At 55.1% G+C, this 14,619-nt stretch overlaps 1 protein-coding gene and 1 long non-coding RNA gene across 2 annotated transcripts in view; one reads left to right on the top strand and one right to left on the bottom strand.

The window, feature by feature from the left end:
• Nucleotides 1–14,619, bottom strand: part of LOC135190905 (uncharacterized) — a 614,761-nt gene that overhangs the window by 466,437 nt on the left and 133,705 nt on the right. The gene's annotated exons all lie outside the window — the stretch shown is intronic.
• SDC3 (syndecan 3) overlaps nucleotides 8,270–14,619 on the top strand; it is an 80,261-nt gene continuing 73,911 nt past the window's right edge. The window contains exon 1 of the mRNA XM_064172397.1: nucleotides 8,270–8,413. Within this exon, the coding sequence (XP_064028467.1) occupies nucleotides 8,327–8,413 (87 nt within the window). The 5' untranslated portion in view covers nucleotides 8,270–8,326. The remainder of the gene's footprint in view (nucleotides 8,414–14,619) is intronic.

The raw sequence follows: 14,619 nt of genomic DNA, 5'->3' as shown, positions 1-14,619 counted from the left end.
GTGTATACTTGGTGTAGACTTTACATAGATGATAAAAAAAACCACAAAAACCAACAAAAAATGACTAATAATTTGTAGTATTTTCTTGTTTTTTGATGTCTGGAGCTGTATCTATAATGTACCCTAGTAGTGGAACATACTTCTGACTGTACAATTGTACATTTGTAAACCTCTGTAATGTAAATGTGGAGAAGTTTGAATCGACATCAAAAACCCCCCTGGGTTGTTTTGTTTTCTTTTTTGGTTTGTTTTGGGTTTTTTTTTTTTTTTTTTGGTAAGAAAAAGGTTAAAAAAAAAAAAAAAAAAGAGAAGTAGTTAAAAAAAAAGGCAAAAAAGAGGCAAAAAAAAAGCAACCCTGTGCATTTCAGTGTATATTCACAACCTTTTATGGTCGTAGCATATTATAGTTGTTGTATATTGTAAATTGTAATTTCAACCAGAAGTAAATTTCCTTTTTTTTTTTTCTTTTGTTTTGGGTTTTTTGGTTGGTTTTTTTTTTTTTTTTGGGGGGGGGGGCTGTGTGTGGTTTTTTTTTCTCTCTCTCTCTCTCCTTTAAGTTTTGTTTCTGGTTTTGGAAGGAAATGTTCTCTTTCTATCCAGCTTAGTTCGTGTTGAAAAGGGTTCAACCCAAACCCATACACACACAGAGAGTGAAACGGTGACAGCAATCCCAAAGCAGTGCTTGGGTTTATTGGGTTCACTTAGGTGGAGAGTGGAGAGAATCCCTTCTGAAAGGGTTCTGCAGAAGCTGACTCAGTGCCCAAGAGAGGTTTTTTTTGGGGGGGGGATTGGGTTGGGTTTATTTTCATTTTATGGATTTACATTTGAGTGGTTTGAAGTTTTATTTCATTTGGATTTTGTTTGGTTTTTTTTTTTTTAATTCTTTTTAATTTTTTTTGTTTTATTTTTCATTGAATTTTATTTGTTATTTTTCATTGGTTTTTTTGTTTTATTTTTCATTGAATTTTATTTGTTATTTTTCATTGATTTTTTTGGTTATTTTTCATTGAATTTGATTTGTTATTTTTCATTGAATTTTATTTATCATTGAATTTTATTTGTTTTTTTGGTTGAATTTTTTTCGTTGTTTTTTGTTGAATTTTATTTGTTAATTTTCATTTAATTTTATTTTTTGTTTTTCATTGAATTTTATTTTTAATTTTATTTTATTCTTTATTTAATTTTTTATTTTAATTTTATTTTATTCTATTCTTTATTTTTATTTTTTAATTTTATTTTTCCTTTTAATTTAATTTTTTTTAATTTTATTTTTTACTTTTATTTTTTACTTTTATTTTTATTTTTTACTTTTATTTTTTTTTACTTTTATTTTTATTTTTTACTTTTATTTTTATTTTAATTTTATTTTCATTTTATTTTAATTTTATTACATTTATTTTTCTTTTTTTTTTACTTTTTATTTCGGTTTTTATTTAACATTTTAATTTTCTTTTAATTTTGTTTGTAAATTTTCTTTTTAATGGTATTTTTTATTTTTAATTTATTTTTAATATTTTTATTCCTTAAATTTACTTTTGAATTTTTTTTTTGTTTTATTGTTTATTTTCCTTTTTAAAATAATTTTAATCATTTGTTTAATTTTGCTTTTGATTTTTTAAAAAATTTTTATTTTCCTCTTAATTGTATTTCAGGTTCTTTTAATACACTATTTTTATTGTTACTTTATTTTTAATTTTGAATTTTCATTTTAATTTTGCTTTTATTTTTAATTTTCCTTTCGATTTTTTTAATTTTCTTTTTATTTTACTTCTGATTTTTATTTCATTTCTAATTTTACTTTTTAATTTTTATTTAAGTTTAATTATTTTATTTTTATTTTACTTTTGGTTTTAATTTACTTTTTATTTTTACTTTTTGATTTTTAGTTAATGTTAATTTTTTTTTAATTTTGCTTTTGATTTTTATTTCATTTTTATTTTTACTTTTTAATTATTTTATTTTTATTTTACTTTTGATGTTAATTTACTTTTCTTATTTTTACTTTTTGATTTTCATGTAATGTTATTTTTTTTCATTTTATTTCACTTTTGATTTTTATTTCATTTTTATTTTTACTTTTTAATTTCTATTTAAGTTTAATTATTTTATTTTTATTTTACTTTTGGTTTTAATTTTTTATTTTTACTTTTTGATTTTTATTTAATTTTTTTCTTTTTATTTTACTTTTGATTTTTATTTCATTTTTATTTTTACTTTTTACTTTTTATTTAATTTTATTTTTATCTTTTTATTTTACTTTTGATTTTTATTTCCTTTTTTTTTATTTTTACTTTTTCATTTTTATTTCCTTTTTTCTTTTTTCCTTTTTATTTCACTTTAATTTTATTTTCCTCTTCTCTTCCTATTTGAATTTCATTTTAATTTATTTTCTTTTTAATTCTTTATTTTCCTTCTTGAAATCTTTTCAACCAAACCCCCCACCAAAAAAAAACAACCCCAAACGCTTTTGCTTCTTATTCTTTTCCACGGTGACAATAACAACTAAAAGTGCAAAACTACAGCCCCCACCCCCCCCAACACCCTTCCCTTCTTCGTTCCCTTTAGTTTTATTCCCCCTTCCAGCTGGAGCAGAGTTCCCTTTTCACCTTGTAAAGTGTGAATCACCTCCCTCCCCCCCCCCACCCCCCTTTTTTTGTACAGAAGATGAACTGTATTTTGCATTTTGTCTACTTGTAAGTGAATGTAACATACTGTCAATTCCCCCCCCCTCCTCCTCCTCGTTTGAATATAGACCCCCCCCCCCTTGTAACACTACACGGTGTACATTTACAGAGCCTTGTGTATATTTCCAATGGAAAAAAAACCAACAAAACCAAACAAAAACCAAACAAAAAACCCCAACAAAACGCAGAAAAAAAACCACCCCCCCCAAACCCCCCCAAAACCCCCAAACCCCCCCAACCCCCGACTTTTTTGCAAGCACACTTGTAACCATATGTGTATAATTAACAAACCTGTGTATGCTTTATTGCCTGGGCGACTATTTTTTGTAACTCTTGTGTAGATTGTCTCTAAACAACGTGTGATCTTTATTTTGACAAAATACAGACACTTTGGAATCTGCCTGCTCGCCTCTTGGCCTCGGGGGAGGGAGGGGGCACACACATCACACACACCCCCACACCCACACTATTGAACAAAGCCGAGGGCAGGGTTCTGCGCTTTGGCCACAACCACCCCCAAGCAGCGCTGCAGGATGGGGGTTGAGTGGCTGAGAGCAGCCAGGCGGAGAGGGAACTGGGGGTGCTGGCAGAGAGGAGCTGCAGAGGAGGCAGCAGTGCCCCAGGTGGGCAGCAGAGCCAATGGCATCCTGGGCTGGCTCAGGAGCAGTGTGGGCAGCAGGACAAGGGAGGTTCTTGTGCCCCTGTGCTCAGCACTGCTCAGGCCACCCCTGCAGTGCTGTGTCCAGTTCTGGGCTCCTCCATTGCAGAGAGATGTTGAGGTGCTGGAAGGTGTTTGGAGAAGGAAAGCAAGGCTGGGGAGGGGCCTGGAGCAGAGCCCTGTGAGGAGAGGCTGAGGGAGCTGGGGGGGTGCAGCCTGCAGCAGAGGAGGCTCAGGGCAGAGCTCATTGCTGCCTGCAGCTGCCTGCAGGGAGGCTGTAGCCAGGTGGGGTTGGGCTCTGCTGCCAGGCAGCCAGGGACAGAAGAAGGGGACACAGCCTGAAGCTGTGGCAGGGCAGGTTGAGGCTGGATGTTGTTAGGAAGTTGTTGTCAGAGAGAGTGATTGGCATTGGAATGGGCTGCCCAGGGAGGTGGTGGAGTTGTCCCTGGAGGTGTTGAAGCCAAGCCTGGCTGGGGCACTTAGTGCCATGGTCTGGTTGGTTGGGCAGGGCTGGGTGCTAGGTTGGGCTGGCTGAGCTTGGAGCTCTCTTCCAACCTGGTTGGTTCTATGATTCTATGACCAGCAGCCAGCAGCCTGCACTGCTGTGCTGCCTGGGCTGGGCTGCGAGGGCTGCCGGTGAGGAGGGTGAGAGAGGTTCTGCTGGGGTGGGTGGAAAGGGTTGGCTGTGGTTAGGCTGAGAGAGGTTCTCCTGCTAGGGTGGTTAGAAGGGCTGCGGGTGCTTAGGCTGAGAGAGGTTCTGCTGGGGTGGGTGAGAAGGGCAGGCAGCTGCAGGGGGTGGGCAGGGGCTGGGACAGGGCTGGCAGCTGCAGGGGCTGGGCAGGGGCTGGCACAGGGCTGGCAGCTGCAGGGGCTGGGCAGGGGCTGGCACAGGGCTGGCAGCTGCAGGGGGTGGCCGCGGCCACAGAGGGGCGGTGCAGCTCCAGCTACGCGCCCGGCCGCGGCCCCCGCCCAGCTCCGCTCCCCTCCGCTACCGCGGGACCTCCCCCCACTGCCTCAGGGAGACCCCCTCCATTGCCCCACGGACCCCCTTTCCTGCCCCACGGACCCCCTCAGTGCGCTCAGGACCCCTCCCCCCCCGCGCCTTGCCCCAAGGACTGCTCTGTGCCCCAGCCCCACTGCCCCAGGGTCACCTCCACTGCCCCAGGGACCCCCTCACTGCCCCAGGGACCCCCCCACTGCCCCAGGGACCCCCCACTGCTCCAGGGACCCCCCCACTGCCCCAGGGACCCCCTCCGCTGCCCTGGCGACACCCCCTCATTGTCTCAGAGACCTCTCACACAGCACCAAGACCCCCCCCCCCCCCCTCAGTGGCCCGAGGACCCTGCCCCGCCCGCCACAAGGACCCCACCCCTGCTCCAAGGACACCTCACACCGCCCTAGGGACCCCCTCCCCACTGCCCCAGGGTCACCTCCCCTGTCCCAAGGACACCCCCTACTGCCTCAAGGACATCCCTTCCACTGCCCCGGGAAGGACCCCCCCCAGGAAGGACCCCAACCCATCCTTGCTGCGTTTCTACACCACCCACAACCTTCCCCACGGTGTATTCCCCCCCCCCCCCGCCGCCCCCAGCCCCCCGGAGCTTCTCCCCGGTGCCGTTAATGCAGGTTTAAAACGATAAATAAATAATTAATGGGGCTCCTGCTAATTACTGCCTGATTAAAACCCAGGGAAGTGACTCAGGTGGGCCCCCCCGAGGCATCACTCCCCCCCCCTCCATCCCCCGATGCTTCCCACCGCTTTGGCTCTGACTGTCTCATGCAATGGGACTGGGAGGATGCTCCCACCATGGGCTGTGCCCACGTTCTCCCCCCCCTCCCCCCACTTCCAGCAGCTGCAGCTCCTTCCTCAGCTGAATTTGGTTGATTTCCACCTGAAAGCAGTGGTACAGGGCAGGCTGTGCCCCTTCTCCCTCTGCTCCCTCTTCCACTGCCCCTTCTCCCTGTTCTCCCTCTTCCACTGTCCCTTCTCCCTCTTCCACTGCCCCTTCTCCCTGTTCTCCCTCTTCCACTGCCCCTTCTCCCTGTTCTCCCTCTCCCACTGTCCCTTCTCCCTCTTCCACTGCCCCTTCTCCCTGTTCTCCCTCTTCCACTGTCCCTTCTCCCTGTTCTCCCTCTCCCACTGTCCCTTCTCCCTCTTCCACTGCCCCTTCTCCCTGTTCTCCCTCTTCCACTGCCCCTTCTCCCTGTTCTCCCTCTCCCACTGCCCCTTCTCCCTGTTCTCCCTCTCCCACTGTCCCTTCTCCCTCTTCCACTGCCCCTTCTCCCTGTTCTCCCTCTTCCACTGTCCCTTCTCCCTCTTCCAGTGCCCCTTCTCCCTCTGTTCCCTCTTCCACTGTCCCTTCTCCCTGTGCTCCCTCTTCCTGTGCCTCTTCTCCCTGCTCTCCCTCTTCCACTGTCCTTTCTCCCTGTGCTCCTTCTTCCAGTGCCCCTTCTCCCTGTTCTCCCTCTTCCAGTGTCCCTTCTCCCTCTTCCTGTCCCACTTCTCCCCATGCTCCCTCTCCCACTGCCCCTTCTCCCTGTTCTCCCTCTTCCACTGCCCCTTCTCCCTGCTCTCCCTCTCCCAGTGCCCCTTCTCCCAGTGCCCCTTGTGAGCAGTGTCCCCTGCACCACTTTGCTCCCCTCCCAGTGTCGAGTTTTCACGTCCCTCGGGGGGGCCGTGGGAGTGCCAGCAGCCCTGGGGGCTCTTCGCAGGCACCGTGCAGCAGCTGTTAGGAGGTGTGAAACACAACCCAGCTGGCCAGGCTGCAGAGCTGGGCAGAGGAACCTCGGGAAGTTCGACCAGGGCAAGGGTAGGGTCCTGCACCTGAGGAAGAGCAACCTCCTGCAGCTGTACAGGAGAGGGGGGACCTGCTGGGGAGCAGCTCTGTGGAGAAGGGCATGAGAGTGCTGGGGGGCAGCATGGGGCCCGGAGCAGCTCTGTGAGGGGCAAAGGCTGAGAGCCCTGGGGCTGAGAGCCTGCAGAAGAGCAGCCCCAGAGGGCAGCTGAGCAATGCTCAGGGAGAGAGAAAGGACCTGTGGGGGGGCAAGAGGCTGGGGCCAGACTCTTGTGAGTGGTGCCCAGGGACAGGACAAGGGGCACTGGGCAGAATCTGGCACCCAGGAGGTTCCATTTGAACAGGAGGTGCAACTTGTTTGGTGTGAGGGTGCTGGAGGGCTGGAGCAGGCTGCCCAGAGAGGTTGTGGAACCTCCTTGCCTTGAGAGACTCCAAACCCTCCCTGGCCATTGTGCTCCCTGCTGTGGGTGCCCTGCTTCAGCGGGGAGGGTGGACTGGATGATCCCCAGAGGTCTCTCCTGATCCCACCTTTCTGAGATCCTGGGATTCTGTGGGTCTCATCTTGTCCCATCTGCTCCCAGCTCACCCACAGCTACCACCTCTGCAGTGAGCCAGCACCCAGATTCAGAGCCAAGCCACTGCAGGGGCACCCAACAGCTGTGCAGAAGTTACTGTCGTGACAGGGAACTGCTGTGCTGCTGGGGGTGGCCCTGAGCCCAGCACCCACCCAAGGGTGACCAAAGATCCCACAGAGGGAGGCAGAGGCAGCAGGGAAGGGTGAGGAGCTCACCTTGGAGGCAGATCCCAGGGCAGATCTGTCTGCCCCTGGTCCCTCTCCCCCTGTCACCCCTGTGGTTCCTCCCCTCATAACCCCCTCAGTCCCTTCATCTACTGCCCCCTCAGCTGTCCATGCATCCCCCCCCCCATTGCCTCAGCACCCCTCATCTACCCCTGGGTCTCTTCAATCTGCCCCAGGTCTCCCTGCAAGCTACTCCTCAACCATCTCAACCTGTTCCATGTCCCCCTTGTGCCTACCCTCAAGTCCCATCTGTCCCAGGGGCCTCCTTCTTCTGCCCCTGCATTCCCTCACTATCCCCCAGCCCCTCTTATTTTGCCCCAGTCTCATCCTTCACCTCCCCCCCCCCCAGTCCCTCCCACCCTCCCCTGGATCACCCCAGTCTGTCCCAGATTCCTCATCTACCCTTGGATCCCCCCCCCCCCATCCCAGGCTCCCCTTAATCCACCCCAAGGTGCCCCCAGCCTACCCCAGATCCCTCCCATCTGCTCTGAGCCCACTCCCCACCCCTCCTTACCTCTAGATCCCCCTCATCTACCCCAAGGTCTCCTCAATCTGCCCCAGCTCCACCCCCTGTTGGCACCAAACTCCTTCTCATCTACCCAGCCCCCCCCAGTCTGCCCTCTGCCCCCCCATCTCCCCAGTGTCCCTTCCATGTGTCCCAAGACCCCCCCCACATTTACCCCAGCCCCCCCCCAGTCTGCCCTCTGCCCTCCCATCTGCCCCAGTGTCCCTTCCATCTGTCCCAAGACCCCCCCACATTTACCCCAGGCCCCCCCCCAGTCTGCCCTCTGCCCTCCCATCTGCCCCAGTGTCCCTTCCATCTGTCCCAAGACCCCCCCACATTTACCCCAGCCCCCCCCCCCAGTCTGCCCTCTGCCTCCCCATCTGCCCCGGTGTCCCTTCCATCTGTCCCAAGACCCCCCCACGTTAACCCCAGGGTCCCCCTGATCAGCCCTAGGTACCCTCGTTCTACCCCAAGGTGTCGCCCCCCACCTCTACGCCACCTCCCCACCCCCTCCCTCCATCCCACTCCCACTATCCCGGGTCCGGGAGCATCCCCGGCGGCAGATCCGGACCGGGACGGTCACAGGCGGGTCGGAATCGGGACCGAATCCGGAGCCCGGGGGGGAGGGTGTGTGTGTGTGTGTGTCCCGGGGGTGCCCCGGTGCTTCCTTCCTGCGAGGGTGGGGGCACAGCGCCCCTCACTCGCATCCCCCCGCACCCACATCCTCCCTCTCCCGCACCCGCCGCCTCCCCTCCCGCGGGCGGCGGCAACAAAGGGCCGTTCCCGTTCCCCGCCCCCGCCTCCCTCCCGCCTCCTCCCGCCGCCTCCCGCCGCTGCAGCCGCCGCCGCCCGCCCGCCGCCCGCCGCCGTCCTTGCGGCAGGAAGATGCCCGGGGAGGTGCCGCCGCCGGCGCCCCGGGGGCTGCGGAGCCTCACGGTGCTGCTGCTGCTGCTTCTGCTCAGCGCTGCCCGGGTGAGTTACCGGCACCGGCACCGGCACCGGCACCGGGCGGGAGGAGCCCGGGGGGTCCGGAGGGACCGGCAGCGGGGGGTGTGTGGCGGTGTGGGACCGGCGTCGTGCCTAGACTGGGGATGGGGGAGGCGAGGCGGGAGCGGAGCCAGGTGCCGGTACCGGTGTCGGTGCCGTGCGCGGCCACTGGCACTGTGGAGCGGGGCCGGGAGAGCGGCAGCGGCAGCGGGCGTGGACTGCGAACGGCGGCCAGGGGGGGCTGGGGGAGCACCAGCCCCGGTCTGGGGGGCGGTGGGATCGGCATCGGTGTCTAGCGTGGACCGGCACCGGGCGATGCGGGGTGGGACCGGCCGAAGGTGCTGGAACCGGTGTCTACGGTGCCGTGTCTGGACCGGCACCGGGTGGAAGGCATCGGCACCGTTCGGGGACCGGTGCTGGGCAGTGGGGGTGGGACTGGCATCGGTGTCGTGCGTGGACCGGCACCGGGCGGTGGATTTCGGCTCCGGGCTGGGAGGGTGATGTGGAACCAGTACCGAGTGTGGACTGGCCCCGACAGCGAGACTGGTACCGGGCAGAGGGGCCTGGCACCGGAGCGCAGCGGTGGGACCGGTACCGGTACTGTGTGTGGACCGGCCGTGGACCGGGGGCACCGGGGGTGGGAGCAGTATCTGCGGTGCGTGGGCTGAGCCCGGGCTGGGGACTGGTGTTGGGCTGGGGGTGCTGGCACCGAACTGGGATGCTGGGACCAGTATTGGCGTCGTTCGTGGACCGACCGTGGGCAGGGGGCACTCGTATTGGGCTGGGGCACGGGATCGGTACCGACATCGGGCGTGGACCCCGCACTAGCACCCCCCAGAGCCACAGACCTCGCTCGGGCAGCGCAGGCAGGAGCCGGTGCCCACCCCGGGAGGGGCTGGGCAGGAGCAGGCAGCAGCAGGCAGGGAGGGGGAGGCTCTGCCTGGGCAGGGGGCTGCAGGCAGCTGCCATTTGAAGGTCGCAGAGAACCACAGCCTGAAAACCACCCCGGGCCGGGGGGGGGGGGGCAGGAAAATCTCACTGCTGCTTTTCGGTGGCAGAAGAAACTTGGAGGTGGGGGTTGCCCCATCCCTGCCTGCCCTCCCGGGGTCTCTCCTGCATCCTCGTGTGTGGGATGGGCAGGGGTAGGTGTGGGCAAGCCCTGGCTGCTGCTCGCCCCTTCCCTGCCCAGCCTCTGCACGCTCTTCCCGGGCTCTCCCCGGGAGGTTTTCCCAGCTCCGCTCCCAGAAGGGGAGTTGGAAGTCGGCAGGAGGAAGGGTCTGGGGTTCCTCGTGGTGATTCCAGAGCTGCTTCAGCCCACGGCTGGCATGCTCCGGCTGGGAGACTCTGCCCTGCCTGCCCCCAGCCCTTCATACGGCAGCATGTGGAGCCCCCGGGGTGGCTTTGCGGGGCGCTGGGTGTTGGGTGATGCTCGCCGGGGACGATCCTCCTGCAGCCAGAAGATGCTTTTCCAGTACAGCCCAGGAAGAATCTGAAAGCACGGAGATGAGGAAGGCTGCCTCCTCCTCCTCCACCTCCACCTCCTCCTCCTCTCAATAGCGGAAGAAGTCTCAGGGCCTGCTCTCCAGCTGCACTGAATCACCTACAGCTCTCCCACATCCTCCTGGGCGCCTGCTTTGTGGGCACCATGGGCGGGCACCCTCACACCTGCGGGGCAGTGCGGGTCCGTGCTGGGCTCTCTCCCAGCTCTCCCAGCAGTGATTCCCTTCCCCAGGAGCCAGATGCAACTTTGATGCTGCTGAGGAGGCTGCCGAGCTGCTCCCGAGCAGCCCATCGGGCGTGTGACTCACTGGGGCAGGCAGTGATAAATGCCGTGGCTCCCGGCGATGCCTGGATCAAAGGGCTGCTTTTTGAGCCCAAAACTCTGCTCTGCCATCGGTCTGGGGGAGCCTGAGCTCTGCTGGCAGCTCCCCTCCGTCGCTGGGTGCCCACGGTGGTGAGAGGTGCACATGGGCAAGCTGGTGGCAGGTGTGGGGGTGGCCGTGTGGGTGCTTGCTGCTCCCCAGGTGAGCTTTTGCCCCTTCCCCATTTTGGGAGGTGCTGGTCAGGGGATGGTGACAGAGGTGGCTGCTGGATTTTCTGAGGCTACTCATGTAGGAAAGGTGACAGGCTGGATAGATGCTGGGCTGGGAGGTGCTGGGATGCTCCTGAGGACCACAGGAGCTGAGGGAGGCAGTCCCAGGGAGGGAGGAGGCTTCGTTCCCTGTGAGGGGTGCTCCAGGAGCATCCTCACCTGGAGGGGCCTGAGGCCTCTCCTCTCCCCTCCTTCTCTTTGCTGAAGCTTTCACATGGTTTGGTCTCAACTTCTCCCAGGGGTGGGAAGCAACAACTTGGTCCAGCTCTGGTGCATCCCATCTGGCTGCTGTGCTAACAGGATAGGGGCTGGATTTGGGGACCCCCAGCCTTGGTGCAGTTGTGGAGGTGACTGGGTAAAGCTGGCTGCAAACACTCTGCCTGCTGCCTGGCAGGGAGCCCTTCCCTGGAGCAGCACCTGGAGAATCCATCAGTGTTTGTGCTGCAGGGACCGGACAAATAACTCCAGTTCCTGCTGGCACTGAGCCCACGAGCTCCCTGGAACGGCTCCAGCGTCCCTGTCCCCAGCCCAGGGTAGCACAGAGGGACAGGGCTGCTGGCCTGGGCACAGCGATGTGGCCTCAAACCATCAGGAGTCTCCCGGCACTCAGTTCTGCCTTTTGATCTCCTGATGGCTGCCATCCCTCTTGGCCTTGGGGGATCTGGGATCGATTCCCCTGGGATCAGGCCCTTTAACCCCTTGTGTGCCCCCATGGGAGTGCTGTGGAGCAGGAGCTGCCTCTTCTGCTTCAGATTGGAAGTGAGGGGGAAGTTGTTCAGCATGAGAGTGGTGAGAGGCTGGAATGGGTTGCCCAGGGAGGTGGTTGAGGCCAGGCTGGCTGAGGCTGTGTGCAGCCTGCTCTAGGGTAGGGTGTCCCTGGGCATGGCAGGGGGGTTGGGACTGGCTGCTCCTTGTGGTCCCTTCCAACCCTGCCTGATTCTGTGATTCCTGCAAGATCTGATCCCAACAGCATCATGGACATAAAGTTAGGGTTTGGCTGGGACTCCCCAGGGGTGTGAAGCTCGAGAGCTCACCCTGCCCCTCTCTGCTGACCCCCATCTCCTGCCTCGTTGCTTTGCAGCCAGCTATGGACCAATTTGGATCTGTTTGGTGGAGAGGAACCTCCACATCAGCCCTGTCTGTGGTCAGGGTGAGCTCAGTCCCTTGTTAGCCAGCAGAGAATCCAAGAGCTGGCATTTTCTGTGCAGCTGGCAGAACTGGCTGCTCCCCATCCCACAGACCACACACAGGCTGGAGGGTTTGCTCCTTCCTCCTCCTCCTCTTCTTCCTCCTCCTCCACGCAGGGCCTCAGTGGGGAGCCAGGATGCTGGCAGCCAAGTGGCATCTGGGGACCATTTGGGGACAGAGCAGGAAGGGGGAGGGCAGCAGCAGGCAGTGCTGCTCATGCCAAGGAGATGCTGGGGAGTGAGCTTCAGTGAGGGTGGTGAGATGGTGGGGGAGTGGGGACATGCATCCAGCCCCGGGTGGCACCCCCAGCCTGGGCACCTAACATCTCTCAGCGTGCTGGGGAAGGTGCTTTGGCTGCCAGGCTGAGCTGCAGCCTCAGGGATCAACTCATCACCTTAATTACTGAGAGTGCTGATTAGCTGTAACCTTTCTGCAGGTCCTCTCTGCTTGTGTCCTTGTCTCTGCTGCAGCTTTGCCTGGGACACTCTGCGACTGGCCTCATCCTGCTCCTCTTTGTAGGCTGTCGAGGGGTGATTTGATCTGGTCCTGGAGCGTGTGGCAGTGTGGGACTGCATCCTTTAAACTCCACCTATGGCTCAGTCCAGCATGACAATGGAGAATGCAGGAGCCAGAGGCACCTCAGGGATTTGGGGTGGAGCAGCCACTCCCCCCAGGCAGAGCATCTGGGGGGTTCAGCATCTCCCACAGCTCTGGGTCCATCTGGCACCGGCAGGGAGGCCTGGGGGTTTGCAGGGCACCCTTGTTCCCACCGTGCCTGTCAGTGGGCTTCTGCCAGCAGCTGCTCCATGGTGTCTCTGGCACTGAGGCCACGGAGGGATCTTCCCCTTCTGAGGTGTGTGTGTACTCTGTGGGCTGCTGTGTGGCATGGCACGAGTTTGCTCAGGCTCAGCCTGGCTCCCAGAGGGGTGGATTTAGAATCATAGAATGTTTTGGGTTGGAAGGGACTTTAAAGCTCCTCCAGGTCCAAACCCCTTGCCATGGGCAGGGACACCTCCTGCTAGCCCAAGGTCTCATCCAGCCTGGTTTTAGACACCACAGGTGAAGTGCCCACAACTACCTGAAGGGAGGTTATAGGCAGGTGGGGGTTGGTCTCTGCTGCCAGGCAGCCAGCAACAGAAGAAGGGGACACAGCCTGAAGCTGTGGCAGGGCAGATTGAGGCTGGATGTTGTTAGGAAGTTGTTGTCAGAGAGAGTGATTGGCACTGGAATGGGCTGCCCAGGGAGGTGGTGGAGTCTGTGTGGCTGGAGGTGTTGCAGCCAAGCCTGGCTGGGGCACTTAGTGCCATGGTGTGGTTGGTTGGGCAGGGCTGGGTGCTAGGTTGGGCTGGCTGAGCTTGGAGCTCTCTTCCAACCTTCTTGGTTCTATGGTTCTCTGAGCAACCTGTTCCAGTGTCTCCCCACTCTCACCTTCCTGATGCCCAACTTAAATCTCCTCTTCTCCAGTTCCAAGCCATTTCCTTTTGTCCTACCACCACAAGCCCTTGCAAACAGATACTTGATCTCTCTGGTGTGAGCTGGGGACATGCAGTGGTTTGACCCAGCCCTGTCTGTAGGGACATCAGCACAAGGGGCAGTGGTGGAAGCTGAGGCAGAGGAAGTTTCATTTAACCATGAGGAGGATATTTTTCCCTGTGAGGGTGCCAGAGCCTGGCACAGGCTGCCCAGGGGGGCTGTGGAGTCTCCCTCTCTGGAGATATTCAAACCCCACCTGGCTGTGTTGCTGTGTGATCTGCCCTGGGTGCTCCTGCTCTGGCAGGGGTTGGACTGGCTGAGCTTTGGAGGTCCCTTCCAGCCCCTGACGTTCTGTGATCTCAGCTCTCCCCTTCCAGCCACACTCAGCACTCAGCTCCTTCCTCTTTTGAGCAAGAGGTGAAGCAAGTTCGTGGAGAGAAACTGAGCACAAATGGTGAGAATCATAAATAAGAGGCTCCCAGAGCTGCCTGAAGGGTGCAGGGTCCCCTGGCTGCAGGCACTGGTGCATGGTGAAGTGGGAGTTAAGTCTGCCAGTGTCCCTAGGGCTCCTTTTCCCTCTGGAGGAGCTGGGAGATGCAAGGCAGCCCCGGGAGACGGCAGCAGGGCTGAGGGAATGCAGGTCCCTGGCGGGACGTGAGCTGGGTACCAAACCCCACAGGCTCTGCCCTGGCAGCTCAGAGCCTTCCCTGACCCTTTAAGGCCTTTGAAAGGCCTTAACATAGCTGGAGGTGGTGGCATTAATTCTCTGCCCACATCCTTGTCCCACCAAGCTTCCCCCATGCCCAGGGCCCAGGTCTGGTCACAGCCCTGCACTCTGCCTGGCTCTGGGGCTGCTTTTTGCTTTTGCTCTGCTCCTCACTCCGTGAGCCCAGAGCTCAGCATCAGTGCAAACCCAGCCCTAGTGCTCAAGAGGTGGGGAGCAGTGATTTGGGGGAGGTTTGCAGCCCCTAGGAGCAGCAGGAGGTACTGTTGTTAGAGCTGTAGTCCACAGCACCCCTCAGCACCTCCTCTGCAACCCCTCAGCATCTCCTCCACATTCCTTAGCATCCCCTCAGCAACCACTCAGAATATCCTCTGCACCCCTCAGAGTCCCTCAGCATCCCTTCAGCATCCCCTCTGCACCCCACAGTATCCCTCATCCCCTTTACACCCCTTAGCATCCCTTCAGCCTCCCTCAGCAAGCCCTCAGCATCTCCCCTGAACCCCTCAGAATCCCTCAGTATCTCATCAGCATCCCTCCTGCACCCCTCAGCATCCCTCCTTCACCCTTCAGCATCCCCTCTTCACCCCTCAGAATCCACTCAGCACCCCTCAGCATCCCCTCTTCACCTCATAGAATTCTGTCTGCACCCCACAGTATCCCTCAGCATCCTCTCAACATCTCTTAGCACTCCCTCAGCAAGCCCTCAGCATCTCC

This window comes from Pogoniulus pusillus, chromosome 37 (genome assembly GCF_015220805.1).
Source record: "Pogoniulus pusillus isolate bPogPus1 chromosome 37, bPogPus1.pri, whole genome shotgun sequence".
Taxonomy (NCBI): domain Eukaryota; kingdom Metazoa; phylum Chordata; class Aves; order Piciformes; family Lybiidae; genus Pogoniulus; species Pogoniulus pusillus.
Note: the sequence above shows the minus strand (reverse complement) of the source record. Positions and strands in the feature narration are given on the sequence as shown.